This window comes from Dermacentor albipictus, chromosome 10 (assembly GCF_038994185.2).
Source record: "Dermacentor albipictus isolate Rhodes 1998 colony chromosome 10, USDA_Dalb.pri_finalv2, whole genome shotgun sequence".
Taxonomy (NCBI): domain Eukaryota; kingdom Metazoa; phylum Arthropoda; class Arachnida; order Ixodida; family Ixodidae; genus Dermacentor; species Dermacentor albipictus.
This window is the reverse complement of record NC_091830.1, coordinates 58,951,921-58,968,834: the sequence shown is the minus strand read 5'-3', so window position 1 is coordinate 58,968,834 and position 16,914 is coordinate 58,951,921. Positions and strand designations below refer to the sequence as shown.

At 44.5% G+C, this 16,914-nt stretch overlaps 1 protein-coding gene across 1 annotated transcript in view; it reads left to right on the top strand.

The window, feature by feature from the left end:
- The window catches only part of LOC135912100 (venom peptide isomerase heavy chain-like), a 33,791-nt gene extending 17,582 nt beyond the window's left edge, over positions 1–16,209 (top strand). The window contains exons 5-9 of the mRNA XM_065444482.1: positions 397–512; positions 4,756–4,894; positions 7,285–7,399; positions 9,800–9,951; positions 15,900–16,209. Coding sequence (XP_065300554.1) covers positions 397–512; positions 4,756–4,894; positions 7,285–7,399; positions 9,800–9,951; positions 15,900–16,079 — 702 coding nt within the window. The 3' untranslated portion in view covers positions 16,080–16,209. The remainder of the gene's footprint in view (positions 1–396; positions 513–4,755; positions 4,895–7,284; positions 7,400–9,799; positions 9,952–15,899) is intronic.
- The last annotated feature ends 705 nt before the right edge of the window (positions 16,210–16,914 follow it).

Genomic DNA, 16,914 nt, shown 5'->3' with positions numbered 1-16,914 from the left:
CTTTCGAGCGTATGGCGGTGACTAACATTCTTCTTTTGCGCCTCCTCTTGGGGGGAGCATGATACGAGAGTCTGTATCAGCCACAATCTCGTTCTTTTGTTATATGATGGACGTTCGTTTAGGCCACTTTGCCCTGAAAATAAATTTTTGAAAATTTGTTGCAAATCCTACATTTAACTCAGCTTCCTTTTTATTTGTGCCTCCTGCGCCCATCCTAAGCTGCGCCCCTGTCATGCTTTATTTACCTGGCAATCGGTGTAGACGCTTGGCGGTACCTACTTCGTAATCGAAAATATGTAAATTGACGAACAAACACTTTTAGCTCATTTTTTGCCGTGTTACAGCTGCCGCCATTAGGGCGCACTGCTCCTAACTTGTATGGCATTTTGTTTTCAGGTGCAATTAGGTTTGCCTTCCATGTACAACGCAACCTACAACGCCAGCAAGTTTTGTGGAGGAAGTATCATTTCCGCTCGCTTTGTACTCACTGCGAGCCATTGCATTGCCAAGCGGTAATTATACGCGTTATTTTCATGTTCCTGCCGGCCACAGCCAAATCTCAACTGTGCACAAAATCGAAACCCTTTATAACTCTCATTTTATTGATCTTGATATTTTTCATAGTTCGCTCTCATTGTGTTCTTTTTTTCTTTCAAGTTCGCATTCTTCTATCATAGTTTCAGACAGTGCTTAAGTTATTTCATACTGCTTTTTTCCATTACTTACCTTGCCTTCCATGGTATGCAAACGGTCATTTTCATAAATGTTTTTATAGTTTTTGCTTGTTTTCTTGTACTTTTCTCAATTTTTCTCACCCTTGCTTGTTTACGTTCCCTGTTTTTTTTTAATATTCGTGTAGTTTATCCTTATTTTTTTGCTAACTGCATGCGTGCGCCAGCATTCAAACTCTAGGGTTATTCCGGGGCAGGGTAAATATAGTATTAATTGATAATGACGATAATGAAGAGTAAGACTATTGTTGAGTGCGCGAGTTCAGCATTCTGCCACAGCCGCAGCCTTTCTTTGAAAGTGTACTGTACTTGATAATAGTCAGTGTTTTTATTGTGGCTCTATACATTTCTTTTAAATTACAAAGTTTGTTAAAACACATATATGATTTAATCATTTTATTGGCTAAGATCCGGGAAAGCACCCATAAACCACACCTAGACAGAAAGAAGAATTGATCGTTCGAACGCCAAAACATTATTGTCCTTGCTAGATCAATTCAGTTAAGAAACTTCATACGGCAGTTCCTGTATCGAAATGTACCTCCGTAACAAATTATCGAGCATGAAACTACTTGCCATTTGCACGAGCCATTGTTATTGTGTAATGCTTCTTTATTGATCGTGCACTCAGGTATTATATTACGCTGATTATACTAAGTATATTGCATGGGTGAGCAAAGAAGGTTTTGGTTTTCAATTATGGAGATCACTTATTGTGCACAATTGGCTATATGTTGTGTTGAACTCGTGTGCAATGGTGCTAGCATTGTCCCAAAATCGGGGAGAAATCAGAGAAACCAATATCATTAACGCGTAAGTAGAACAAGAGAAAATTCTATAAAGAGCAGGACATACCTAGCTTTGATGAAAAATTTTGAATACACATATGTATCGAAACATAATCTTCGCTCTTTTAACACTTAAGTGTTTTATGCCTGGGTCCACCATCAACTTCTCGTAACGGATGTCATGTCGGCGCGAAGGCGTAAAACTTGCTCTCTTGACAGCAATGGCACCGCCATCTAGGAGCGGTGAAGCGAAGTACTACATCATGACACTAACGAGCACCGCCATGAACGCGCGGGTCGTCTCAGTGCAGCGGTGGCTCCAACGCGGTATGGCCTGCTGTAGGCGGTGTAGGCCTTCCGCTGAGGCGACGATGCGGTTTCCGCCCATATGGTTCGTATTTCGCGTCCCATTAGCTTGTGACGCCTCTTCGCCTACGTAATGCAGCTTCAGAATTCATCAGCAATGCTTACAACACCGCCTACTGCCTCGCTTGTGATGACACCAACAAAGAAAATTGGCAGTGGCTTAGCTCGGCTATGCCAGGATATACGTCGCGGAAGCTAAGGCATAGCATGGTTAGCCTTGGTTATTCTTGATTGCGAGTCCAGGTTAGTCTGGTTGTCTAGCTAGGTTGCAGCGTATAGACAGTCGTTTGGCCCTGTTCGTCTGTTTCCTGAGTGATTCGTATCCTCTTCATCTCGTTCCGATGTCGATTGCAGGCCTCCTCCTGCTTATCAGAATTGTCAACGTCCATACTGCCCCCTGAACTGTGGTTGCGGCGCGCGCGAGCTCGCCTTTTCAATCCTCCGACATGTTATCAGGCGTGCGACACAGCTGGCGAAGCGAGCGGAGGCGAGCGCAACGACGAGGAACGCGCTGTGAATGTCATGCCAAACGGCGGTGGCAGAAAAGTGCGACGCTGAGCAGCGGCGGAACACCTGTGGCTCAGTGCTACTAGTGGCGCCCTCGCAGTAATGACTAGGGAGCGAGAGAGAGAGAAATATCTGCGACGAGGCACGCGTTGTGACGTCGTGTGCCTCCTCGGAGCACCACCATGGCAAAATCGCAAGTTCGCGGCCAGTAAAGCTTTCGCTTTAAAACTGCTGCGCATAGTGGCGCAGAAAGGCAACAGCGTCGACGGGCGAATCTCGCTTCCATGCGGCAAGAGATGCACTAGCGTGAAGCAGAAAGCCTTTGCGCATTCACGACGCACGCTGCGAACTCTGCCATTCGCATGCTTTAAGCTGAGCGCGTCGCAACTCAACTGGCTGTCCAAGACACTACGGAGCCGAACCAGAATGCTTGTACCTTCGTCCAAGTGACTCGACAACAAGGCGCCGCTCACCAACAGGGCGGCGCGCGCCATGCAAACCTGCAACACGGTCGGCGACCCGCAAATCGTGTGCCTTTCGCTGCACTGGACCATGAGTTCGCGAAGCAAACATGCAACAGCTTCTGTAAAGACATGTTTTACTTTCGTATTCTACCGATTCCTATGAAAGGGGGACCAGCCATATTTTTATGCGAAGCGTATTACTAGAGCTCAACCCAGCTCCTCAGGCGCGGCGGTGTCGCCTTCAATGACCTTGGACCCCATGCCATACCACGTGACACCGTGACGTCACGACAGAGGAGAAACGGGGCTCCAACTCGCGCCGTCGCTCGCGGCGTCGCCTTCAAGGCTGACCACGTGACACCGTGACGTTACGACAGAGGAGAAACGGGGCTCCAACTCGCGCTGTCGCTCGCGGCGTCGCGGCGGTATATAAGCAGCTGCGCTTGTTTCTAGGTGGCTTTGGCTCAACTCTTGCAAGATGGGCTGGGTGGGAATCGAACCAGGGTCTCCGGAGTGTGAGACGGAGACGCTACCACTGAGCCACGAGTACGATGCTTCAAAGCGGTACAAAAGCGCCTCTAGTGAATGCGGTGTAGCCTTAGAAACGAGCTGTTTCTAAGGCTCAGGCGTTCGTCGCTTGCTCAGGCGCACATTTCGTTGCCGCGCCGAACGCTGCGTTGCTCGACGCTTACCGCGTCCAATGCGGGGCGCGTAGTCGCTGCGCCGTAGCCCATTGTCTTACACCCCTTGGCGGGTCGACGGGAACGCTGTCGCGTTCCACTCTTGAAGGCGAAGCAGAGTAACGCATGAGTTGTTTCTTCGTCTAGCCGAACCAAATATAGCCAAGCAACAGCAGTTCACCAGGTTAAACAGTGGTTCAACAACTAAAATAAAGGCTAGTATGCTTCGCATCCTCGGCTTAACCTTAGCTAAGCCACAGCCATTTTTTTTTTCTGTACGGTGCGTTCCAGCTAACGTTAGCCGTGCTCTTGAAAATAAAATACGGAATATATGAGGACGCAACCAATGATAGCATGTCAGCGGTGAGGATTTTTGTTAATGATTGATCTATCGATAATTACATAATAATAATTTATGAACTTTTGAATTATTCAATTGATGTCACAAGTGTTGATATCACGGTAATCATCGTGTTTCAAAACAGCCGATTCAGTTGCTTGTTTTTGATTCAGTTCAGTTCAGTTTTTGATTCAGTTGATTGTTTTTTCCACGTTATAAAAAAAACGTGAGAAATATGAAAATAGCCGCATGATTACGCGTCCGCGCGCCGCCACTCCAGCGGTCCCAGGCGTTACTTGGAATTAACTCTGCTCAATGCCTTTGTCCTCCTCCTCGATGCCGCTGCGCACTCCATTGGCTTCGCGCTTCACGTGGGAAAGGCAGCTCGCCGTTCGCGGTGACCAACGCCGATACTGATCGATGCCTCATCGCTTTCACGTGGCCTCCAAGCCGGGCATTGCACAGAGTGCGCTTTCTTTACAACATCGAAAAAGTAATTACCTGACACATAGCCCACTGATAACAACTGAATATGGTGTGTTAAAATGCAAATACTACTTTTCCGACAAAATTCGAGCCCTCAATTCAGTAAACAAAAACGTTAATTTAAAAAATTTCAGCTATTTATCTATAGTTCAATTACGAAAAAATAACACCCGGGAGTGGTACGTCACTGCTGGCAGAATACCATCGGCTGCGTCGTCGTTTATCCTACTGTGTATTTCTAAGACCGTGGTTAACGTTAACCATGACACCCTGCATGTATATTATTCAAGTAAAATACTTTGTTGGCCCTGTGCTCTATTCGTATTTAACTTGAGTGCTGCAAGATAGCCAAAAACTGGAATCAATTCGTTTTCTCTTCTGATCTTCTTTTAGGCGGATCTACCTTGACGGAGCCGTAATTATCTACAACAGCACTGAAAAACTTCGAGGCTCAAGAGTTGGCATTGCCGCCTTATTCAGCCATCCTTCATACATTCCTGGAGAACTTGGTCATGACATCGCGTTGGCAAAGGTTAGTTCTCTTCCTCCGAGCCATCTCCGAAGCCTTGTTGCATTATCAATCAATCAAAACATTTTTTGTAAAGCCATCGTGTTACGATCCTCTTACGTATCCATTGATAACAACTGGCTTGTGGTACAGGCACGCTAGGCTAGTTTGCGCGCTCGCCGTTACTATGATGTCGCGAGGTGAATGACCGGCGCACGCATCCTATGCTGTGCGCGTGAGGGCAGGCTTGCAAGGATGAGCCGAGAGAGAGAGAGATCGTGCCAAGTCCCTAGGATCGTGGCTTGATGCGCACCGTCTTCCCGCGCACCCATTACCGAAGGTTACGTGATCGAGAGTGCGCTAATGGAGGCAAACACGTGTCGCGTCGTCTTGCCCGGCCGTGGCAGCGCATGGCTTCCCGTGTGGCTGAGTTCCTACGGGGCCTTCGCATTGTATCTTGGCGGACATCTGCACCGAATGCCAGGACTGCGGCCAAGCTGAGGTGGCTGTTGACCTTATGGGCGCTGCCTGCTTGTCGGCTAACGTTGGCTAGCCCGTAATATGAGTTTCCAAGACCCCTGTCGAAGCGGGAGGCTGCTCGAAGCGTACGCTCCATGCTACCGGCGTTTCTCATCACGCCAGCGTTATGAGAGCGAGTGATCGGGTTCACCGAGTGAGATCTTCTTTACGCTTGTCTGCGCGCTCGTGACACCATACTTGCTTAGATTCTAAGAAAATGTTTACGTTTACTGATATGACCGATACAACTAGGAAAGGTGCGTCGTGTAATTGTCTGATGCTTTGCGATCTCTATCAGTGCTTTGCCTTTCGAGCGAAACTGCGACTTTGTCTCGACTCTTTGCTATAACGACAACCACAACTTTTATGCACGCGGCATATCGCGAAGAAACCAGCACGGGCTCCCTTCAACCCCTGCGATACCCTCGTTTCTTCTGGCACAAAGATATTAGCGCCGACTTCGGCTGGCAGTGAGTTGCGGGCTATTTGGATATGTAGCCAAAAAAAATGGATAAGTTGCCAGGTAATCAACTCTTAGGAAATACATTCAAATGTGGCGAATGCGACGGTGATGACGACGACGACGGCAAAAATGCGCCTGAAGTGTCGATATAATTGCTACCGCAATCAAAAGTTAACGCGTGCATTTTCTAGCTGGTGCTGAAGACAGAAGATAGGGTACGCGTTCGTCCACAAAATTCACTGCCCATTTCATATCGTACTGTGGCACCGTGGCGAATATCTACACCGTCACGCTCGTCGTGTCTTCTCACTGGGCACGTATTATTGCTGGTAGGAGTACCACGCTCTCCGCCAGGTCAGCCATGTTGGTTGAGGGGCGCGTTTGTCACTGAAATCTGCAGCACCTCTTTTGTCCTAATGCGCAAGCTATCGCTTACCAAGGTACCAAACCAAGGTTTGTTCTGCCGTGGCCGGGCTGGGGCCCTAGAGCTTGCGTTCCAGCACGGCCGTGGTTTGGCCGGGAATTTTAGTTTTGAAGGTTTACGTCTGATCGTTCACGAGCTCAAACACTGCAGGAAAAAAATGCATTCCATCTCGCCTGTAGGATGCAACCATAGCTCCGGCAGCTTGACAAAACATCAGCAATTCCACCGACGATTGTATCTGAACAGTTATGACAGTTGTGAAGGCATAGTTTCAGAAATCGTCGTTTGCAGCCACGTTGAAAAAATAATAAAGCTAAGATTTTGTAACCGCATCACGGAATAGCTTATCCAAGAAAAATATTTATTACCATTGCCTTTCTTTTTTTTGTTTTTTAAGTACGAACCCTCTCTTGCTTTGAACTACAGAGTCTACTTCCTATGAATTTAATAGAAACACCGGAATGTTCAAGTTACGCCGAAGGCAGCACATTTGCTTCAAGATATTATAGCTTTACATTGAAAAGGCAGTAAGTAAAGTAAATAGCCATGAGAGGAAAAGACGGGCTCAATTTTCAATAATCACGAACTGATGAAGCTAACAAACAATGAAGCCTAAGCAAGGATACCGCAAATTGGGTGTATTTGTAATTAAAATATAGGAATAATAGGCGAAAAGGAAGAAGGATGGACACGAAAACACTTGTGGTCGCTGGGAAGCCGTATCCGCGTCTTCCGTGTTACAAGTGCGATGCTCCGCCAATCTAGCTGCGTCCAGCGGCTTTTCTTCCGTCTATAATCTTGAGTATTAGTGCACTATATCTGGTCCCGCTTGTGAGTGTTAGCGCCACTGATAGATTTGGCGCGGATGTGACACATCCTTTTAAACACCAGCTGTCACACAGTAAGTGAACTTAGCAGGCCAATGGTCAGAGAATGAGAACAATTTATGATTAATGGTATATAACACATCATAAGAGATGCCCTCCTAAGCCCCACTTTTTTGCGCAGACAACCGAACCGTTTAAGTTCGACAGATTTGTAAGACCGGTTTGCTTACCATGGAAACAAAGCAACCTTGCGGGAAGAAAAGCTGCAATTTCTGGCTGGGGGAGACTGTCCGCACGTGAGTAATCGCAGTGGTAAACCACTTGTCTGCTCCTCTGAGCTTAACCCACAGAGAACAGAGCATTTTGTCGTCCTATAGCGTTACTTATGACTGCAACTGTACCATTACTTTATTACTGTCACGTTTTACACGTGATGCCGAAGGTGAAGATTTGGGTATAATAGTCCAAACGGTGAGCTAAGAATGTAAACTACTTAAAGGCAAGTTGTGCCCAAAAGGACATACACTGAAATCACAACCATAGCGCCGAACGCCGTCCTCGGCCGTCGATTCTGTCTTGAGGCATTAAGCCAATCTGCGGTTCATACATGCACTAAAAAGCATTGACTAGTGCTCCCGTATAGCTCGATAGTACGCAAGAATGTTCGCGCGGCGAGTCCACTCTGGTAAAACATGACTCCTTCATTATACAAACTACCAACAGCATTCAAGAAATTTCCAATATGTGCCTCTCGCGCCCAGGGATAATTTCATCACTGCAATAGTCTGGTCAAAAAGAATAGCTAGCAAAAAGCAAAATAATGTACGCGTGAGAGTACTTGCGTAGTTTTCTCCGCGGTAAAATCAGCTTTGCAGTGACAGTCACCGAAAGCAGAAACAAATTTCAGCTCATTAAGTTCTACGTCGGAGTCAGCTGACGCAACTAGACGTGCCGTTGTTTCAGTAGCTCAACGTGCGCGGTGGCATCAGTTAATTTAGGCGTCGTTAAATCAAGTCGCTTGACGTGACCCACGGTACCTAATAGGCACATGGCCCTATTCTAACGACTCGTTTTAATCGGCAGTGTCGTGGATTTAAATATTGTGAACAAGGTCGCTGAAAACAAGACAAGCAACACTTCTACTCAAGATGCAACACATGTGCTAAGTAGCCTTTCATGTGAGTCTAGCTTCTCGAGTCTTAAGCTTTAAATTTTAAATTTTTTTTTGGACATAAATTTAGGTATGCACTAGACACTCATCGGTGAGCAAGCGAAATTGCCCAAGCCGGAGCAAACAAGTGTCACCATTAAAAGTGCCTGCACTTGCCACCCGCTTCTTTATTTGAAAAGAAATTGGTTTTCTCGAAGGGAGCTGGTAACAGCTCCTTAATTATCGACAATGCACATGTGTTTTTTCTAACGTATGGTTGGCTGGCTTTCTTCTTTTTCCTTGTGTTCCTACGTGTATTTATTCAAAATGTCTGACATTAAACTTTAGTTCGAAGATAGCGTTCGTGCCAGTAGGTTTGTGTGTTTCAGTGTTGTCCTAAAATGCTGCGCTAAAATTGGAAAGTCACGGATTAAAATTGTTGCGGAACATTGCTTTTCTATGTTATTTCCGTCTTATAATATAAGTTATAAGACAAGATTAACGCAACGCTGTGCAAGAAAAAGCAGCGCAATAATAAATAAGGTGAGCGCCAACACCCAGTAATGTCAACGTTCGGTTCGTGCCTCTGTGACATTCATCTGCTTCAATTAACCTGCAATGGTGTAAAAAAACAATGTTGAAATAGCTATTTTTATAATGCTAGGTAATGTAACCTTGAGATATTCCTGACCGTTAGATTAATCACACCCACCAACTGAAGCCGAAAAATGAGCACAAGTTCATGTGTTATGAGGACAATGACCAGTGATACCATTGCTGACTTTATGCCTTGAAAAGTTTCTGGTACATCACTTAATGTGCATGCTGTAAGAATTTGGTGGGCTCAGCTTTTCTCACGCTTCGTTAGGCCATTTTACAATCTACACTTGAGATTGCCATTCCTTGTAGCACTAGTTGCCTACGAGGAGTCACGCGTCTTATTGATAAACTTCCACAAGTACCAAAGGGTCAGAGCTGAAACCGCTACTCTCCGAGCTCCTGATGCATCTTCGAGAAAAGCGCATTATCATGGTTGTGGCAAGCGAATGGTTTTCTAAAATAAACTGAAGATTTCATCGTACCATTTTAGACATGTCGCCTCCTAGCTGTTCATTGTGATTTCCCTCAATTTTACGTAGTTTTGAAAACAGCTTAAAGCCACTTACACAATACGCTGACTGCGTTTCTTATGACCGGCGCTTCGTCCTGCAGCACATATTTTTAGCTCTTTTTTTACCCCGGCAATTTTAGGAAGCGATGCTGTAATGTCGCTGCTTTTAACACGAAGACATACGATGTGCATGTATGTCATGCCTTTTCGTTTTAACTAACAAGTGTATATGTTTTTAACGTGCTGATTTTCGTCAGGTACAATGCCCCCGTGAGGGAAACGTGGGGAATATTGTCTGTGGGGACGAGAGCTTTTTCAGTTTAATCTTTTGTGCGAATACCGATGAAGTTTCTTGCTTGTGCGAGTTGAATTCCTGATGTTTGCAGAACACGTCAGGATGAGCACAGTTCATACACTCGCTGTACATCCCAACAGGCAACAAGAGTGGCTTGGACTTGCTTCGCATCACCCAGATGATACTTCCTTACAACCGTTGTAAGGAAAGCTTCAGCAAAGAAGAGCTTGCCAAAAGGCTAACCCGGGACGACGTGTTGTGCGCGAGAAGAAAGGGAAAAGGAATATGCAAGGTGAGACCGATTCATCAAATTGTTCTCAGAGCAAAGCTGAGCGATACGGACACTTTCTAAAAGGAGGCTAACGAAAAACAGAAGATCATTTTAGACTAACCAAGCATTACTGCATTTTTTTTAAAAGCGTGGTAATATCTTTTATTATTAAGAAAATTTAAAAAACTAAGCTCAATGTTTCTCTTTCTTTAAACTCTGTAGCGAAACACCATCTACAGTACATCACTGCGGTGTAGTGTAGTTTTAAAGACTTTTGCCATACTTTGGCATTAGTGGCGCATGCAATACTTCTTGAAACTTTCTTAAATTCAGTCTTTGGCATTCTTACTGTACAATATAGTTCACTGTCACCGACAATTGGTTAACGCGGCGCGAGCGGCCAATCTCTAATACATAATGTCAAGTGGTACGAGCAGTCGAAGGTGGCGTCACGATCTGCATTATGGCCTAGCGGTTGTTCTGGCTCACCAAGCATCTTCTCACGGTACGAGTGCTCTTTTTTTAGTATTGGAGAAGCATAATTTAATTTATGATGGCTCAACCTAGGTTTTCCTTAAGTGTCCCTTTAAAGTTAGCACAACCTATGTTTTAGGAATCGCTATTTTAGAAACGAGTTCTTCACATTATATTCGCACAGGTGTAAAGAGTCAAATGTGTTTTTATTCCAGGTTTCGTTTTAAAAATTAGCAAAGTGAGGCTTTGTGAGCGATTCACCTTACAATTAGTACGAAATTAGTCGACATTATTCCGATAACACACCTCCGCTTTATATTCGTCCTCTCAAGTTCCTTGGCACTAGATCATCTGAAACCCCGTATTCTTGCCCTAGTGTTTTGTCACATGACGACATATGGCCTTAACACCCCTAAAAATACGATTACAGAAAAAATACCTACTGGTAATTCATAACATCGCTAACCCATTCGTGAGATATCTAGCAAAAAAATCTTGGGGCAGTTTTTATAACAGTTGAAGGTTTATTAACATACTAACAACACAATTGGGGACGAAGATAATAAGGGTAAGAGGACCGGCACGTTTAATATTGGTTTTTATTTTTCGCGGGTAAGTTCGCACGATACTCCCGAAACCCAGAGCCAATAAAACTGCACATTGCGCTCATTTTTTTGCATTATAACTGGGAAGTGATCGCTTAAAATGTTTATCCTGACTACAACATGACAGGCATGTCGTTGCATGGAAAATGGTTCTGTAATATTCATGCCACCAGTTCTTCAATGATTTCTATAGAAATTTTGACACTGTCAATTTAGGTCACTGTGTAGTCGCAGATGACAAAAAGCACCCGTTAAGTGTTTTCAAATATTGAAAATTGACATGAACATCGATGATATAGCATCAAAATGACAACCGATGAGAACTATAAACGTGGGCTGGTCCAAATTTAAACGCGTTAAATGTTTCTTGAGTTGAATGTTTCGAGTTAGAAGTTTTGTTGAGTTTGTGGTTCAACGAGTTCAAAGTTTTTGCTAGCCCATGTCTCTATCTTCTCATTCGTGTGCATTCTATTCTAATAATAAACTAATTAAGAAAATACAATAACAAAACCACAAGAAACTGAGAGGGACCTTGAACGCGACCGAGCTTTATAGCTGCTGAATGGAGTCGAATTAAAAAAAAACCGCATCAGATACAACTCATGAGAAGAACTCATCGGATAGTGTCCTGCACCAGGTGTGCAAATACCCTATGTGGAATTGGCTTTAAGCGGAGAGAGAAGCCGGTACAGAGGTCAAACTTTTGACTAAAGGTCTCTCCAATGTGTCATTCGGTGATCTATGCGTTTGCTTCACGATTCGTCAATGGAACAAAGCCAGCAGTGCCCATACGTTGTTTACCACATGAAGCATGCGAGGGGGCTAAGCCGAGCTAGTCTGTGTACGATCGAGAGGCACGCAGCAGCAAGATACTAAACAACCATGCCGTCTTTTGTGACACAGTGAAGCTTTTAGCCTCTAGTTTGTCGGGATTTTTCGTGGGCTCGTTCTGTGCTCGAAGAAAAACAGTACCGCACCTACTGACCGCGGTGGCTCAGACAAACGTCAAATGGCAGCTGAAGAAGAGCTCTGTCTGTGAGTTTTTCGTTTAACAAAATGATGTTTTTCTCGTGACTGCGAACTACGAGGCGAAACTACCATCTCTTCAGCTTGTGTGGAAATCGTACTTTACGAACTGTCTCACGCAATTTACTTAGGAAAATTTCCTGAGTTCAATAAGGCACTTGCGCTTGGTGGAGAGTCTAGAATTACGAGGACGTATGCAGCACTTACGCGCACGAGCGTGCGCGTGGGACGCGCGTCGCTTGTGGTAGTGGCGGTGCTTGTGTTACGTTGTCCAACGTCAGTTGGTGTGGTGGTACTTGTCTGACGTCGACAACAGCTACGCTGTACATCCACTTTCACGGGATGGAATGGAGGCGAATTTGTTTGTCTCTAGCGTGTCGGGTAACATTGTTCGTCGGCTTACGCCTGCCAACGGCTACAGCAGCGCGTTGTTCCGCTGAGCATAGGCTAACTCGAAAGCTTGCAGGTCGACTAAAGATGTCTAGAGCTGTTTTTAGGGAATGTAGTTTTGCAACGCGGACGTCTGCACTGGTTTGAATAGGAAATTCGTTCTACTTCTGCCAATATTAGAATGTGGAAAAATTCTTGAAGGGATATTGTTTTTCCTTCTTGCTGAATGTATGCTGATATTGTTGTGCTACGTGGAAAGTATATGAAGTTTAGCCTCTATTTTCGATCTATCAGCTGCCATGAAAACCTCAGATTGTGCATTGATATATCTCTCCATTGCCTCGCACTTCATTCAGGACGCTGAAGTGGGTCATGTTTTTCTTCGGGTTTAGTTTACTTATGGGATGTTCAGTTTTCTTTTTTATATCGCAGAAACGATCTATCATAATGACATGTTTCGCCATCAGTGCAAGTAAATAATTTATCAGAATTTAGCGCTGCAAATGAATTATGTTTTTACACTAATGATGGTTGATTCTCTGTAGTCGTAGCAAAAAAATACTGACCGCTTGCGCATCGCTCTTTATATTGTGAGCAATAAATTTTCTTGGAATCTCATAAGCCAGTGGCGTGTTATCAAATACAATTTAATATTCAACGGCCACTATGCCACAATTTCCATATGTGCCTTAGGGACACCTTCATTTTTTTTGTATATGCACAATGCGCAGTAGACTGCAGGGTCAACCGATAGTATTCCAGTACCCGCCGCTTAACTCTGGTATTTCCATCGCCCTGCGACCGCATCAACCACGGTGTACACATCTGTGCACGTCCGTTATTTTAGCCAGTTTTGCCCGGTCTTGCCAAGGAATAGACGGCGGTGTTTAGACTGAACCCACTTCTTATCCAACATATCTCGAGTTCACTTCAGACAGCACCTTATCGCTAGACATGCTCACTGTACTAAAGGAACTACAGGGTTCGACGGGATGTACCGCGTGTGCGGTTCTCGCCCCAATTGGTAAGAAATGTGTTTTTTTACATGAAACGTCCCTAAAAGACTAAATGTAAGTGAAAGCGATGTAATGAAAACAGGTTGTAACAGCGCAACTAACAGCCTAAAATATTAGCAGTCATACAACTGACACCCCACGCTTTGATATCGTTGTGTAGAGGGAAGGAGCCATTACCTGATCATATAGGCGTCATGTGCGCTCATGACACCGTTATCACGCCACGCATGACTCGATAGGAGGTGAATTTAGCGCCGTGCGCGGTGTTCAGAGGAGCGTATCTCGGCATCATAGGTTTCTCCATCCGAACGGGTATGGTTTCAGTCCATAGAGCTGTAGCTGTAGCTGTTTCAGTCCATATGCTGTAGTAGGTGTAATTTAATAACCCTCAAACTAGCATTCCTAATGAGTTGTGAGGACTGCAATTCTGTAGTTCGTTGCGAAAATGTCCTGCTATATATCGGGTATCCCTCCTCCCCCCCCCCCTCCCAGCGTTCAGTTCAAGAATGGCATTTAGACACTCTGGCAGCAAGACAGGGCAACATCCAAGCTGTCTGATCGAGGCGGAACGTGTACGCCTCCACGGTGAATGCAAGTGCAGGAGATTGAAGCAAGCGCAGGAGTCACAGCCATATACGCGTGCGGTGGGCTCGAGTGGCGCAAGGCCCACTCGGATGCCATCACATGAGGGGAGGGTGTTATTTCTTTACCCTATAGTGCTCAAGCACCCTCTGCAAAACAAGCGAACCCACTAAAACATAGACTGTTGCAAAATTAGACCGTAAGGTATGCGCTAGCTGCGACACAAGTTAGGCATGTAACCTTTCTTGTGCGTGGGTAAATCGGACTTGCGTATTTGTATACTTCCCTTCTGCAAGCCTTGTGCCCTTAAATCGCCAGCAGCAAACGCAAGACATTCAACGTACCACACCGCGGCTGCGTCCCTGACAAAGCCTACCCTATTTTTCCCATTTGAAAAGCATTCAGCCGATAATTACCCTGTGCTTGAGCTTTGAACCGACGATTAAGGTGTTCTTTTGAAAATATGTAACGTTACTTACTTCAGAACAGGCTAAAATGCAATTAGCCTGTTGTTAAGAGGAGTGTCTAGAAAATCTACGCGCGATCACATTCTCCCTTTTGATTTTCTGTCAGTACAATCGGCAGCGACAAAGAAAAAAAATTGTGTAAGATACAGACGTCTATTGGCAAACCATCATAATTCATTACTAAAGTGAAAAATAGCGCCGCCGTTTATTTGCTATATTTGTGTTAAATAATACCCTCTTGACACCAAAAGTTATTTCTATTTATTTAAATTCAATATCGTTATTTTTCTTTTACAATAAAGGAAAGGAGTATTCACTAAAATCTACTCCATTTAGTAGCCTGACAAGATGAATGCCACCACGACACGACGGCAATAGATATGGCACATACGCTGGTGATCAGTTTGTAAGTTTTACAGAATTTTTTGAAATCGCCTTTGGCAGATAGCATAATTCTCGTCATTGAGCTGGATTATTCGCAGAGGCAGATATCGCTATCACCAGAAACTGAGCACATTCAAATAATTGATAAAAAATTATAATTAACTCTTCAAATATTTACTTCTCCCGCACATATTGCAATAAGCTAATTGTACCCGGTGAGCTTGCAAGCCGTATCCACCTGAAATTAATTTCCAGGATAACTCCAGTTCCGAGATACTACTTTCGAAAGTGTCGGACGAAATACACGCGAGATTCAGTTACTTTTGTAATTCAGTGCATAAAAAAGCGTTTTGTTCAAAAATAAGTGAAACAACTGAGCAATTTTACGCCGAGTTTGATAGGGCATATCTCCAAATTGGGATCAGTCTGGAAATTCATTGCAATGGTATATGTCTTGTAAACTCAGCAGCTACGGTTAGGAAATTACAATATCGGTGAATTATTTTGTATGAAGTTGATTAGTGAATTTTTGTTATTAGTTATAATGCGTGTTTCAATTTTCCATGCAAGTAATGTCCTCTTCTCTGGATAATTCAACTAAAAGACTGGAACTGTATTATCTGTAACAGACAATTAAAAAAAACCATGAAAATAAAAAAACTATCACTTTCGTAGCCGTAATAAAGAAGGTACATTGGTGCCGAGGTCCAATAGAAAACTTACTGAAATGTACACATAATGCACGCAGCCGTTTCTGCTTGTAAACAGGGCAAACAAAGTCAAATAAACACAACAGAAAGCATGTACATTATACAACAGATTAGACGTTTGGAGTCAGAGAATTACCAGCATAGCCTCCAGCAGAAAAAGTCGGAAAAGAACGCTGCCTTTTTATTAAACATGGTCATCCCACAAACGTCTCACAGCACTTTTAGGGCTATCGTTGTTATCTCAATGCCCTTGTTTTGAAGACGTTCGCTTAGCAGGATGGTGAGCCCCATGTGTGATGGCTATGTGTCCTACAGGGAGATTCCGGCGGGCCACTCACCGTCCTCGGCAAAGGCGGCAAAGCGGTTCAAGTGGGCGTCGCCGCTTTCGCCTACGGCTGCGCCCATCCGACCAAGGCGGATTTCTACACGCGCGTCTCGACGTACGTTCCTTGGATAAGAGAGCAGCTGGCAGCGTCTGAGGAAAGCGGCAGCTAGGAAGCCAACGCAGAGCGGAGAGGAAACACAAGAGTCATCATCAGGTTGCAATTAATAACGAAATGGAATGTGCACAAGATTTTAGTTTGTCTTTATTTTTTTTTACCAAATAAATGTGACGAAAATGTGACGGAGTATCTCGATTGAGGCTGAAATTGAAAAACAGTATGAGGTTTTCCCAGAATCCATATATGGTAATAGAAGGAGTACGAAGAGGTCACTATTATTATAAAGAACCTTCAACTCAAGACAAACTAATAGAGACCGTTTCTCGAACAACCCGTACCATCTAATCTTATGGTTGTAGGTCGAAGTTAACCACGATTGTGCTTTGACAAACTGCCAAGCCCGAAGGGGCACGGAATCAAATTCTGGCAGCAGCGGTCGCACATCAATGGGGGTGAAATCCAATAATGCCCCTGTACCATACAATCGGTCCACTTGTTCCAGAGTCTTCCACTAGGGCGCGCTTCGTGATACGATCGTGGTTTTAGCACGTAAGACCCCAGAATGTAACTTCCTTCTCGTGGCCTTTTTGAAGTTGTTCTTTTATCAGGAAATCTCTGACGTTTGCGTAATATTAATTTTGTTGCGCTCTGACGGCTTACTATCTGAGGAAAGTCACTAGGCCATAGGTACCCTTAACTTACTTTGACCGAGTCACTGGTCAGCGCTTCATTTGTAAGCAGACTGCGGCCCGCAAGGCCGTTCAAAAGCCGAAGCTCTCAGCAGCATGAGCCATGACAGCCTCACGTCTAGGAATCTGAAGCATGTACAATTAATTAGCGCCAATTGTCAACAGTAAGTACGAATCGGTCGCCTCGCTAATTGTTCA